The sequence below is a fragment of the Oryx dammah genome, unplaced genomic scaffold (genome assembly GCF_014754425.2).
Source record: "Oryx dammah isolate SB20612 unplaced genomic scaffold, SCBI_Odam_1.1 HiC_scaffold_25, whole genome shotgun sequence".
Lineage (NCBI taxonomy): Eukaryota > Metazoa > Chordata > Mammalia > Artiodactyla > Bovidae > Oryx > Oryx dammah.
In genome coordinates this window covers 45,999,519-46,012,869 of record NW_024070209.1, presented here as the reverse complement: position 1 = coordinate 46,012,869, position 13,351 = coordinate 45,999,519, and the positions used below count along the sequence as shown (strand labels likewise).

Here is a 13,351-nt window from a genome sequence, read left to right as displayed (position 1 = left end):
TGAGGAGCCTCTCAGTCCATGGAATTTTCCAGGCAAGAGTACTGGAGTGAATTGCCATTTCCTTCTCCATTAGGACATAAGTCTGGCATATTTTGCAGAGAGAAAAAGGGCAACACATAAGCTACTTCTACCCATTTCCCTTGTTTTCTACAGAACCGGTCTAATTTTAAAACAGTGTTATACTTAAGAGATCCTCCAACTGGCCACCATTTTCCATCCTCTAATGGATACCGTGGCCATGCAGTATCACATACGAAGACCAGGTGTGTCTTCTTTAAGCCCTGGGGATCAAATATATCCAAGTTTTTCAGGATACAGTTCAAAGGAGTGAGGCTGGAATTGTTAGCTCCCATCTTGTCCTGAAGAATCCCGGACGAGTCCCCAAGATGAAAGGTTGTTGCTGAATCACGCAAAGACACTGGGATTCTTGGCCTCCAGAGAAGAATTCAATCTGGGGCCAGAGACAAGCCTTGATTGCTCAGAGCTTTTGTGTACTGTTTTACTAAAGTATAAAGGAGATAGAGAAAGCTTCTGACATAGACATCAGAAGGGGGTAGAAAGAGTGCCCTAGTTCCCCTAGACCAGGGGTCAAACCCAGGCTCTAGCAGTGAAAGTGCTAATCATTGGACAACCAGGGAATTCCCCCTGTGTAATTCTTAATAGAGCTCCTTTCAGTCTCTTAAGAGTTCTGGCCACCTCACAGCTCTAGGGAAATTACCTACATAGGGAAAGGCAGAGGAGAAACAGGTCTACCTTTCTGTAGAAACCATGAGAAATGAAAAGCTCAAGGATTTTTGTGCTATCACCAGGAAGAAATCGAATCTCTGACATCAACATGGCCACTCAAATGCTGAAAGGCAGAAGATATTAGGATGAGGTGAGAAGGTCAAGGCAATGCTTGCAGAGCCCAGAAATTCATCAATGTGCTTGGAAAAATATTATCTCCATAATCTTTCTCCAAATCTTAAGACAAGTAAAATCATAACAGAAGGTTTAAAAAAAAAATCACAAGATGATATAGGTTAGAAATCACCATATTGGGCATCCCTGGTGGCTCAGTGGATAAGAATCCACCTGCCAGTGTGGGGGACATGGGTTCAATCCCTGGTCTGGGAAGATCCCACAAGCCATGGAGCAACTAAGCCCATGCACCACAACTATTGAGCTTGTACTTTAGAGCTTGGAAGCTGCAACTACTGAAGCTTGTATGCCCTAGAGCCTGTGCTCTGCAACAAGAGAAGCCACTGCAATGAGAAGTCCATGCACTGCAACTAGAGAAAAGCCCGCACAGCAATGAAGACCCAGTGCAGCCAAGATTAAATAAATAAATAAATATTTTAAAAAAGAAATCCCCGTATTTACAGAGAATGCTGTTTACTGACATGATGTGGGAAGAAATGTTATTTCATAAAGGGTAGAAGAAAAGATGTCTTTGTTGTCACTATGCTCTAGATGAGTGGATGCCATGTCAGATCATGGCCTGTGAGTTGATGGAAAAAACCCACGGGAGACTCTCAGAAGCTCTTTCTGGGATAGGATAGGGGAGCGTTTTGTTAGCTGTGCAATAGCATTATGCATAAAATATGGGGTATGATATCTATTAATGATGCTTTATTTGTACCACCACCCCAGTAGTGAAGCCAGGGGAAACCTGAGTTTCGGAAGATACCACCTTCTACAACTATCCTACTGGGTTCTTCTTAGAAGTGGGAGATTTCATGGGAACCTACTTTTATCATTTCATGGGAACAAATGATAAAACTCCTTATGAATGCAAGGAGTCAGTATTATGATCATGATATCCCATTAAAGTCATTAAATTCATAACAGCAACTGAGAGGAGCAAATTTTTTATTTCACAAATTTAACTTTCCATGAGATCCAGTGATAACGCTTTAGGTGAAAGCTTCATAAATAACACTAGTTCTTCATTCAAACCAGCAGAGCACATAACTTCACTGAGACACAAGCCACTTCCACAATCCACGCTCCAATGGATACCGTGGCCATGCAGTATCACATACGAAGACCAGGTGTGTCTTCTTTAAGCCCTGGGGATCAAATCTATCCAAGTTATTCTTAGTCTTTCTTTTATGGAACTTGGCTGTCTGCTTTTTCCCACCAGGATCCAAAAGATCTTGATACATTGCCACAGAGCAACATATCTGAAAATCCAGAGATCTGGACTCCAAATGAAAGAATCATCACCTTCATTTGTTATTTGAAGCATCATTAGCAGGTATGTTAGGTAGAGTTTTCTTTAATATTTTTGTCAAGGTGCCATAATTTAGCTACATGGCCATAGCAAAGACCCTCAATTTCCCTGCACTGTTGTCCATGTGGTTCCTGGCGGAGGGCACACAACTTGGCCCAGTGTTGTGCGTATGTTGTCACTGCATGGATGTGTTGAGGTTAGTAAGATACTCTTGGGTGAAAAGCTTAACCAAGATTCTTCCTTCCTTTAAGACTAAGACGGTTCATTTCACGGTTGGGGAATCTGCAAGCCCCCCCAAAATGAAATGGACATAATTCTGGCAATTCTGCCTTTCCTTGTTGAATGATTGGTATGACAGTGTTCATCTCCAAAGCACTTTTCTCTCTTTTTTTCTTAATTAATTAAAGTATTGCTGATTTGCAGTGTTGTGATTCAGAAGCACTTCAGGAGCTTGAATGGAGGAAACCAAAGACAAGATTCTCTGCAGAGAACAACCCCCATCCCTAGTCCAGCCTTAAGCCTGGAGTACTGTGAACCCAAAGTCAGTAGTGTAGATTTTCCCCAGTTCCTGGGTGATAATCACAGGACAGCCTCCATTGGAACAGGAGCCGATGAACCAGCCAGGGAAGGCCACAGACTCAAAGCGGGAGGCCCTGCCATTCTGGTCATGGTAGAAGAGAAAAGGCTTCACAGGCTCAGTTTGGTGGTACAGATCCATTATGTTCTGTTCCTAAAGGGCGAGAAGGAGGTCCCAGGGAGAAAGAGCACTGTTTGAGTGGTTCCAGACTCTGCACACTAACAGCTCCTATTCAAGATTGTTTTTTGCTGTTGAAACAGGCCTGGGCACCTCTATTTCATATTAAACCATTAAAAATTATCAGCCCCAAATACTTTAGAGATGTTAAATTTAGGAGTGAAAACTTAGACCACTAATTTCAATGGTTCTTAATGTGAGCCTTTGAAGAAGAACAGTGTTGACATCAATGTTTTTGAGAGTACAAAGCACAGATTTACCTGTTCCTTATAAACCCAAGGAATAGTTACATAACAGTTATCATGAATCTAAACAGAGTTATTTCATATCAAGTGTCTCTAACCTCAGAACTATGGATGTTTTGGGCAAAATAATCTTTTGTTTTTGGGGTCTGTCTTGTGTATGCTGGGAGGTTTAATAGCACCCCTGGCTTCTACCCACTAGAGATTAGCAGAATCCCCAAGTCCCTAGGTGTGGCAACTAAAAATATCACCAGACATTAAAAAATTTGTCAGGGGCAGAATTGCCCATCATTAAACCACTATTTTCTCTCTTGTCATCAAATTGAGTGTCTGTCTGTGCATGTTTGCTGAAGGCTTTTAGATTTATTCCTGACTCCACTGGATGATCTTCCCTGGTGGCTCAGCTGGTAAAGAATCTGCCCTCAATGGGGAAGACCTGGGTTCGGCCCCTGGGTTGGGAAGATCCCCTGGAGAAGGGAATAGCAGAATACTGACTCCAGTATTCTGGCCCAGAGAATTGCATGGACGTTTAGTCCATGGGGTTCCAAAGAGTCAGACATGACTGAGTGACTTCACTTTCACTCTTCTTTCCAGTAGAATAAATATAGATATAGAACATACATGAATGCATGCTAAGTCACTTCAATTGTGTCCGACTCTTTGCGACACTATGGACTGTAGCCTGCCAGGCTCCTCTGTCCATGGGATTCTCCAGGCAAGAATATTGGAGTGGGTTGCCATGCCTGCCTTCAGGGCATCTTCCCAACCCAGGGATCAAACCCGTGTCTCTTATGTCTCCTGCATTAGCAGGCAGGTTCTTTACTACTAGGGCCACCTGAGAAACCTAGAGAATATATAGATCAAGGGATCAAGAGATTTCCTAAAGCACACAGAGGCCTGGTTTGTGAATCTCCTATAACTTAAAATATTTTTAAATAATGGAGAATAGCATTATTAAAATGTTTGTTAAAGAGAATTGCTTGTTCACTTAAAGTTGAAAACTATCACCTGTCAAAAACATGTTTTAATTTGCTCATCCACCTAGTGATAATCAACTGCTGAAACTGTCATAGCTGATTCCACTCACACATGTGCAGTTGACCCTTTCTATCAGCAGATTCTGTGTACTTGGAGTAAACCAACTGAGGACCAATTTGGAAAAAACAAGAAAAACAAAAAATCCAGAAAGTTCCAAAAAAGCAAAACTTGAATTTTCTGTATGCTGGCAACTATTTATACAGTATTCTCACTGTATTAGGTATTATTAAGTAATCTAGAGATGATTTAAAGGATAGGTTACATAATTATATAGGTTATATAGGAACTTGAGCATCCACTTTGGTATCCATGAGGGATAGAGGAGTCCTGCACCAAGTCCCCCAAAGATGCCAAGGGATGACTCTGTGTGTGTGTGTGTGTGTGTGAGAGAGAGAGAGAGAGAGAAAGAGAGAAAGAGACAGAGAGACAGAGACAGAGAGACAGAGAGAGAGATTCATATATATAGTCAAGAATAAATCTAAAATCCTCTTTGCTGAATTACTTTGAAAGCAAAACAAATGATTTTAGCAGATTAGTTTCAAAACACCCCTGCAATTTTTTCTTATTTCATAATACACGCAGCCTACAAAGAACCAAAAATAAATATGCATAAGGATAATAAATAGTTTGTCCTTTAAAATATTCTAGAGTACTTCTCTGGTGGTCCAGTGGTTAAAATGGGCCTGTCAATGCAGGGAACACAGGTTCGATCCCTGGTCTGGGAAGATCCCCCATGCTGCAGGGAAACTAACCCTGGGTGCCACAACTGTTGAAGCCCTCATGCTCTAGAGCACACGTTTTGCAACAAGAGAAGCCACCACCTCTCAGTGCACAATGAGAAGCCTGTGCACCTCAATTAGAGAATAGCCCCTCTTCTCAGCAACTAGAGAATGCCCATGCACAGCAATGAAGAGCCGGCACAGCTAGAAATAAATTAAAAAATAAAAATTTAACAAAGATTCTAAAAAGCTAAATTTTCCATCAAATGAGCACTTAGTGAAATTAATGCGCATCTTCCTCCTAGTTGGGGGTAAATACTATGGCTTAGATGGTCAAAAATCTGCCCACAATGCTGATGACTTGGGTTCGATCTCTGGGTGGGGAAGATCCCCTGGAGTAGGAAATGGCAACCCACACCAGTATTCTTGCCTGGAGAACCCCATGGACAGAGGAACCTGGCAGGGCTACAGTCTGTGTGGTGGCAAGGTCGGACACAACTGAGCAACCAGCACTTTCACTTTCACTCCCAGTCAGGCATAGACAAGACCCTTATTTTCCATACTCACCTGAAGCTGCAGTGTGGGCTGCCCCTTGACCTTCGTGCAGAATAGGCAAAGCCCCGGCTCCTTCAGTCCCAAGTAGACAGGATTCCCCCTGCCCTTCTCAAGAGTCTCTGTGTACTTGCATGAGATTAAGGTAACAGTAACTGGGAACACAACATAATCACAGATCACTCTCTCATTCATCACAACCTGCGAGATAAGCCCAGTTAACAAGTCTATTCACAGTGAAATGAAAAAACTGAGCACACAACACTCAGCAGTACTGGCAAAAAGGACTGCCGTGGACAGGCCTTGCCACTCACCTGGATCCATTTGGTCCTTCCTCGGGACAGCTGTGAGGGTCTGGCCTTGAAGGACCCATACCAGATGGTTGATATCCTGAATATCCACCAGAATCGGGTGTATCCTGGATGATACTGTAGAGAAAATCAAAAGGCAACTGTGAGCAGGAGGGTACTGAATATCCCCCCTTTCCATTTTTTTTGCCCTTCCATGTACATCTTAACCTGGACCTTTTATTCTTCCATCCCCTTTGGATGATGGTGTTTTAGAACTGCCAAGGTGTGAAGACATTTATGTGCAGATGGATCCCACAGGAAGATCTGAGTCAGTCCCAAGCCACGGTTCGACCTTGAGTCAGAAGAAGAGCTAATGAGCCAACAGCAACCTCAGGAAGAATCTACGGTCCCAGAATTCACCTCGCTCCCTCTCCTGTTCACCTTCTTGGACGTAGCCTAAAATTCAGGCCTAAAACCAGAGCCTTAAGATGACAGGAGGGCCAAAGCCAGAGGTCTGGAAGCAGAAAAGATCAAAGGTCAGCAGGCTTTGCAGCTACGGAGGATGCTGTGTCCCTATGGCTTCTTCTGTGCTCAGGTGATCTGATGGAGTCCAGTAGGGCCTGAGCCTTTGATCCACATCAAGAAAGGAGGAAGTTCTGCCTCACTGGGGCTAGGACTTCCCAGCACCCTGAGTATTGGTTAGCTTCTGATACCAGGGAGATTTAGTGAGGCTTTATATAAAGAAATATCAGCTGGGCAGGGTTGCAACCTGTTCCGCACCATGAAAAAGGAGGCATGCTAAGTCTTTAAGAGCAGTCACCAGGAAACATCATCATCAACACTGAGTTTGAGGAAAGAAGTGTTATGGGACTGTCCCATGGCCAATGACTAAGCAATGATGCTGCAAAATGTTACACGAATCTTATTCTAAATAGTGGAAACCCATAGTGGGTTCAAGGTAGACTTAGAAAGGGAGGGTTCCCCTAAGGCCTGTGTAGTTTCCAACCACTCCTGGTCCAGTCATCTTATCCCCTGCCAATCTCGGATGAAAAAATACAAACACCCCAGTGTATGCTCCTCCAGCTTTTCAGAGTGAGTGTGAATGCTGCGTCTCCACTCAAGGAAAGCCTTGCCTGGACAAGGAGGCTCCTGCACACCCTACCCCTCATGGACTCTAGAGTAGTGGCTCCTAGATGCTCTATTCCCTGAGCTAGAAGACATGCATTAGCTCTTCCACAAAGGGAAACAGGCAGTGCTGGTGAGACTCTGTCTCGACCTTTCAGCCCATCTGAGTTCACTATCTGTAGTGGTTCCCCGCGCCTGTCTGCTCCACATCAAGGGCTTGCATCTCAGGGGCAACCTTAACCAATTGGGGAGGGGATTGGTGAATAAATGTCTCAGGTTCTTCAGCCTCTGATGGGATTGTGCTAACATTTCTCATAGGGTTCCTAACTACCTCACCAGCCTACCTCACCTCATAAAGACACTCTTATGTTCACACCTTTACCCTCCCCAAAGATTCTTGCTTCTTGATCTTGTCCTGGGTAGCCCATGATAAGCTGGTGAGCTGTTCTCTTATGAGTGTGGAGTCATGAAGCACTGACATTTAAATGTACAGCAAGTTTCTTTGAGTCAAAACTGGGCTTCAGAATCAAGTTGAGTCTATAAAGAGGTCCTGCCTAGAGCATCCCTTAGCATGAGTTGATTCCCATTATCTAAGAAGAAAGGGCTTCCCAGGTGGCTCAGTGTTAAAAAGAATCCGCCTGCCAAGGCAAGAGTCGTAGCAGACACTAGTTGGATCCCTGGATGGGGAAGGTCCCCTTGAGAAGGAAATGCCAGAAGAAAATCCAGAGCTTGTGACATCACCCCCTGCTCCTTACACAGGACTGAATGCCTCTGGGTCAGGTACAAAGAAGCAAACATCCAGGACACACAAGTATAGATGCAGCATGCTGCTGCTGCTGCTAAGTTGCTTCAGTTGTGTCCGACTCTGTGTGACCCCATAGACGGCAGCCCACCAGGCTCCCCCGTCCCTGGGATTCTCCAGGCAAGAATACTGGAGTGGGTTGCCATTTCCTTCTCCAATGCATAAAAGTGAAAAGTGAAAGTGAAGTTGCTCAGTCATGTCCAACTCGCAGCAACCCCGTGGACTACAGCCTACCAGGTTCCTCCATCCATGGGATTTTCCAGGCAAGAGTACTGGAGTGAGGTGCCATTGCCTTCTCCGAGATGCAGCATATACTAACGCAAACTCATTCATGACCACAGTCAATAGGATGTGTGGTCCTTCCAGATTCTTTATTGCATCCTATAAAACACGGAGCTCTATATGACCTGGGAACTTAACCCATAGTACCATTATCAGAGGTGATGGGGGCTTAGGTGATACCAGATAACGCAAGACCTCTCTGTATCTCTCCCTAATATGGAAGTGACATCCTTGATAGCTCAGGGAGTAGAAGGGAAGGGAAATTGAATCAAATATGATGAAGGAAATTTCTCTCTCTGCAAGAAAATAACTCCATAGGGATACCGTTTAGAGATACAGCTTCCCTACTCTTAGCTAGCCAGAACTGAATTTGCCTTGAAATTTAATTCCTTTGCCCATCCATATCTATTCTTCATTATTCAGTTTAAGGTCTAATACAGTCATCTCAGCCCCACAAATCCATTTCAGTTCTGATAGTATAATCCCCACAACTCAATTTTTCTATGGTTCACCTGTTGGAAAGTCACATGCAACTGTCCTTGTTCTGAACATTCTTGATGTTCCAAGTGTGGTCCATGGAGCAGCGGCACTGGTAACAACCAGCAGTTCACCAGAAATGCAGAATCTCAGGTTCTACCCCAGACTTACAGAATCAGGACCGGAAATGTTTTTAAACAGCATTAAAACTACAATATGTTCTATGCTGTTATAGAACACACCACTGTCAATACTCTGGTCACATGCTTATGAAAGAAAGAAGTTGGGATTCAGGGTAGGCCTGGGCCTGGGGGAGGAACAAGCAAACCAGCCCTAGACCCACCCTTAACTTTCCTTAGCCTTTGGAACCCATGAGATAGGCTGTCTTGGCACTGGGTGTGGGGTAGGGGGCGGTGCGGCGGGAAGGAGAGATGGCAGTAGTAAAGAAAAGAAGTCATTCCTGGAAGTCTGTGATGATGGACAGACCCTCACAAGGATTTTCACTTGGAGTACTTAGTTTGATTGAACCAGGTACTCTCAAACTATACTTGGTTTCATTTAGGCCAAATACTTTCTACCAGAAAGAAAGAGAAAGTCTCTGTAGAGGCAAGCAAAGTCATTCCAGAGACAACAAGCCATAAGAAGTTGAAGATTACCAGACATACACAAAAACAAGAATAAGAGCAAAAAGAAAGAAAGGAAAGAGAAAGGAAGGGAGGGAGGAAGAGAGAGAAGGAGTGAAGGAGAAAATTAAAAAAAGAAAGAAAGAGAAAATAAAAACATATCTACACAGAGATCACATTTTGTAACTATTATACACAGAGCTTAAAACAGCTGTCCTAACCATGTTTAAGAAACAAATGATGAATGAGACTATCTTTCTAGAACAGCAAACTATGAAAAGTGGCAAATTTGGAAGAAGCAAACAGCATCTCTTGCACTGTAAAATACATCAAACAAAATAAGCCAATATTTGTATTTGGCAATAGACAGCACACAGCAGAATAATTAGAGAATGACATCAACAAGGTGGTGGTTTAGGAATTTCTAGGGCTTGTCCCCTCCCAGAAACATCCATTAGAACAACTCTCCATGCTCTGAAATACCTTCACAAGAGCTTCACAGGTGAGGGATTACAGCACTTGGGTGGAACATGGAAGTAAGAAAAGATGCATTGAAAAACATAGGAAAGACAGTTTCACCTTACTCCCGTCACCCCTCCCCTGTGGAGAGAGACATCTAACCTATGGCAAAAGGAAGTGAAGTAAGGACTTGACTTCACAGTGGACTCTACCATCAGCCCACCACAACATCAGGCCAGTTCCCATGACCCCAGGCTCCTGGTGGGCTTTCACAAAAGCAGGTTACCAGTCCACCCAGCACCAGGCAGGTTCCTATGAACCCAGGCTTCTGGTAGGCTCGTGACCTGCCTTAGCACCAGGTTGACTCCATGGCCCCAGGTTCCCAACTGCCCCAGCACCAAGATGGCTTCTACAGACCTATACTCCAGATGAGCTTTCATGGAACTAGGCTTTTGGCCTGCCCCAATGCAAGACTGTTACCATTGGCCCCAGGCTCCAGGCAGGCTCCTGTGGAGCCAGGCTCCTGACTCATGGCAGTACCAGGCAGCCCCATGGCCTCAGACTTTAGGCTGGCTTCCCTGGCCTGGACTCTTGGCAAGCTTCTGTGGATACAGACTCCCACCCCAGTCCAGCCCAGCCCACCATTTGGCTGCTTCCACGGCCCCAGCTTTCAGATTGAATCCCGTGGTCCCAACCTCCAGACTTGTCCCTTGGATTCAACCTCCAGGTTGGCCCCATGAGCCTTGGAACTATAGGCTATAGACTGACTCTTACGGCCCCAGTTGTCAGGTTCACCCAAATGCTAGGTAACCCCAGCTTCCAGGATCCTGTGAACCCAGACTCCAGGCCTGCCCCACTACCAGGACAGCTCCTGTGGACCCAGATGCCAGACCCACCCCAGTGGTCCCCAGGACCTGACTGGCTGACACGGACCCAGGATCCAGGCCCACCCACACAGACTCAGGTCCCAGGCTTACCATCACAGACTCAGGCACCTGGTCAACCCCAGTGAACTCAGACATAAGGGGAGTTTGTCACAAGGATCGACCCTGTGGATCCAAGCACCAGGTATGGTCACCTGGTGACCCAGGCACCACCTGCCTGTGCAAGAACTCCAGCAGCAAACACCCATGGACACCACCAATGCCTTACTCAGAATCTCTATACAGGCTGACTGGTGAAGGGCTTTCCCTTCTGAAGCCAGACTGTAAAGACTGGAAGAGGCAACTACTTTCTTAAATGTACAGACAACGAAGGCCACAAAGACCACAAGAATCAACGAATCATGACACCACCAAAGGAAACTAAGAAAGCTCCAACAGTAGTTGTAGTAGTAGTTGTTCAGTTGTGTCCAACTCTGCAACCCCATGGACTGTAGCCTACCAAGCTAACTGCCCATGGGATTCTCCAGGCAAGAACAATGAAGTGGGTTGCCATTCCCTTCTCCAGGATATCTTCCTGACCCAGGGACTGAACCCAGATCTCCTGTACTGCAGACAGATTCTTTATTCTCTGAGCTACCAGAGAAGCTTCAATAATTGACCCTAAAGAAAAGGAGATAAATGGACTGACACATAATTCTGAATAATCCTCTTAAGAAATTCAGTGAACTACAGAACACAGAGAAGAACAAAGAACAAAAGAACAGAGAAGAACAAAAGAACACAGAAGAACACAAAGAAAACAAAATAAAATTAGAAGCATAATGCATAAAAAAAAAATTAGTTTGGGGCATTCCTTAGCAGTCCAGTGGTTAGGACTCCCTGCTTTCACTGCCAAGAGCCTGTGTTTGATCCCTGATCAGGGAACTAATATCCCACAAGTCATGCTGGATATTAAATCAAATTAAAAATTGAGAACTTAAAAAAATGAGTCCAACAAAGAAACAGAAATCATTAAATAAAAACAAACAGAAATCCTGGAGTTGAAGGACTCTTCAACTCTGCAATGACCACGCTGATGAATTCCACAGACAGCTTCAACAACAGACTGGATTTAACACAAAAAGAATTAGAGCAACAGATGACAGGTCATTTGAAATTATTCAATTAGAGGAGAAAAACAGAAAAAAAAAATAATTAAAAATAGAAAAGAGGGGGCTTCCCTGGTGGCTCAGTGGTAAAAAATCTCCCTGCCAAGGCAGGAGACATGGACAGATTTGATCCCTGATCCAGGAGCATCCCATATGTCATGGAGCAACTAAGCCTGGGCACCACAATTATTGGGTTCATGCTCCACAAGGGAAGCCACCACCATGAGAAGCCTGCACACTGCAACTAGAGAGCAGCTCCCACTATCCACAACTAGAGAAAAACCCATGCAGCAACAAGGACCCAACACAGCCAAAAATGAAATAAATAAAACTTTTTAAAAATAGAAAAGAAAGTTTCCACTTTAAAATGGTGATGTACAAAGATCCTGAACTCACATCACAAGGACACACTAAATCTACAAAGCTAGCTGAACTTGCATCTACAACAAAGATTTAAAAGGCCACATTGAGATGGGTAGAAGAAGCAGAGACTTGTTCTCACAAATACCACATCCGAGACATGGCAACCCATACGTGAGGAAGACATCTGAAAAGAATATGGAACTTTGCCCTGAAGAGCAAGGTGTTTATGCTCCACATAAGGTATTCAAAACCCTGGGGATCTATGCCAAAGAGACAAGTCCACAAATTCTCTGTCTATGAAAACAAACGTGGTTTATGTCCATAGAGCTGTAGAGAATGGAGAAACTGCTCTTAAAGGACTCATGCACTGACTCACCTGCCCTGGGACCTCACACAGGAGTGGCAATTTGAAGGGCCTGGACCATGTGTGGAGGAAATTGACTTGGGGGAACTTCTGGAGATGCAGAAACTTGCTGAGACTCTCCGGGGATGGAAGCACTGACAGGCACCATCTTTGAGTTCTCTTTTGGCCTTGCTAGTGTCAGCACTGGTGAGCACCATTTTGGCACTCCCTCTTTCCCTGTTAAAGCTAGTAGGCACACCTGATCCCACCATGCCACGCTGCAGCCCTACTAATGCTAGAAATTACACTCAGCCCACATAGAGATGTCCCTTGACTGCCTAGCTCTGGTGGCCAGGGAAACAGTGCAACTGGGCCCCATGAGTCATTTTTGCACAAGGCCACTCCTTTAAGACTTGGAGAGATCGCTGTTATACCTAAGACATAGAAACAAACACAGAGCATCAAGCAGAATGGGGAGACAGAGGAATATATTCCAAATGAAAAAACAAGATAAAACCTCAGAGAAAGACCCTAGTGAAATAGAGATAAGTAATCTACCTGATAAAGAGTTCAAAGTAATGGTCATAAAGATGCTTACAAAAACAAGAGAAGAATGGATGAACACAGTGAGAACTGTAAGACAGAGACAAAAAAATATCAGAAAGTATGAAATAGAAGTCACAGACCTGAAGAATGTAACAGCTGAACTGAAAAAAAACATACACTAGCAAGGTTGAACAGCAAACTATATGAAGCAGATTAATAAATCAGTGACCTCAAAGAGAGGTAGTGGAAATCACCCAAACAGAGCAGCAAAAAGACTTTTTAAAAGTAAATATAGCTTAAGGGACCTATTGAACAACAACAAACAGAATAGCATCCATATTGTAGTGGTACCAGAAGAAGAAAGGGCTTTCCAGGGGGCTCAGCTGGTAAAGAACCCGCCTGCCAATGCAAAAGACACAAAAGACTCAGGTTCGATCCCTGGGTCAGGAAGATCCCTTGGAGTAGAAAATGGCAATCCATTCCAGCATT

At 44.3% G+C, this 13,351-nt stretch overlaps 1 protein-coding gene across 2 annotated transcripts; it reads right to left on the bottom strand.

Annotated features, from left to right (window-relative positions):
• Nucleotides 1-2,117: 2,117 nt before the first annotated feature.
• Nucleotides 2,118-6,515, bottom strand: LOC120851463 (interleukin-36 alpha-like). Of its 2 annotated transcripts, none has more exons than XM_040224231.1 (5): nt 6,252-6,515; nt 6,039-6,162; nt 5,835-5,948; nt 5,536-5,675; nt 2,118-2,945 (listed from the first exon to the last, which is right to left on the bottom strand). In XM_040224231.1, the coding sequence occupies exons 2-5, from the start codon at nt 6,103-6,105 to the stop codon at nt 2,730-2,732; spliced, it is 537 nt and encodes a 178-aa protein (XP_040080165.1). In that variant the 5' UTR covers nt 6,106-6,162; nt 6,252-6,515; the 3' UTR covers nt 2,118-2,729. The 2 variants fall into 2 exon arrangements, with proteins under 2 accessions (XP_040080165.1, XP_040080166.1); XM_040224232.1 differs by having other exon boundaries at nt 6,045-6,162.
• Between the last annotated feature and the right edge of the window lie 6,836 nt (nt 6,516-13,351).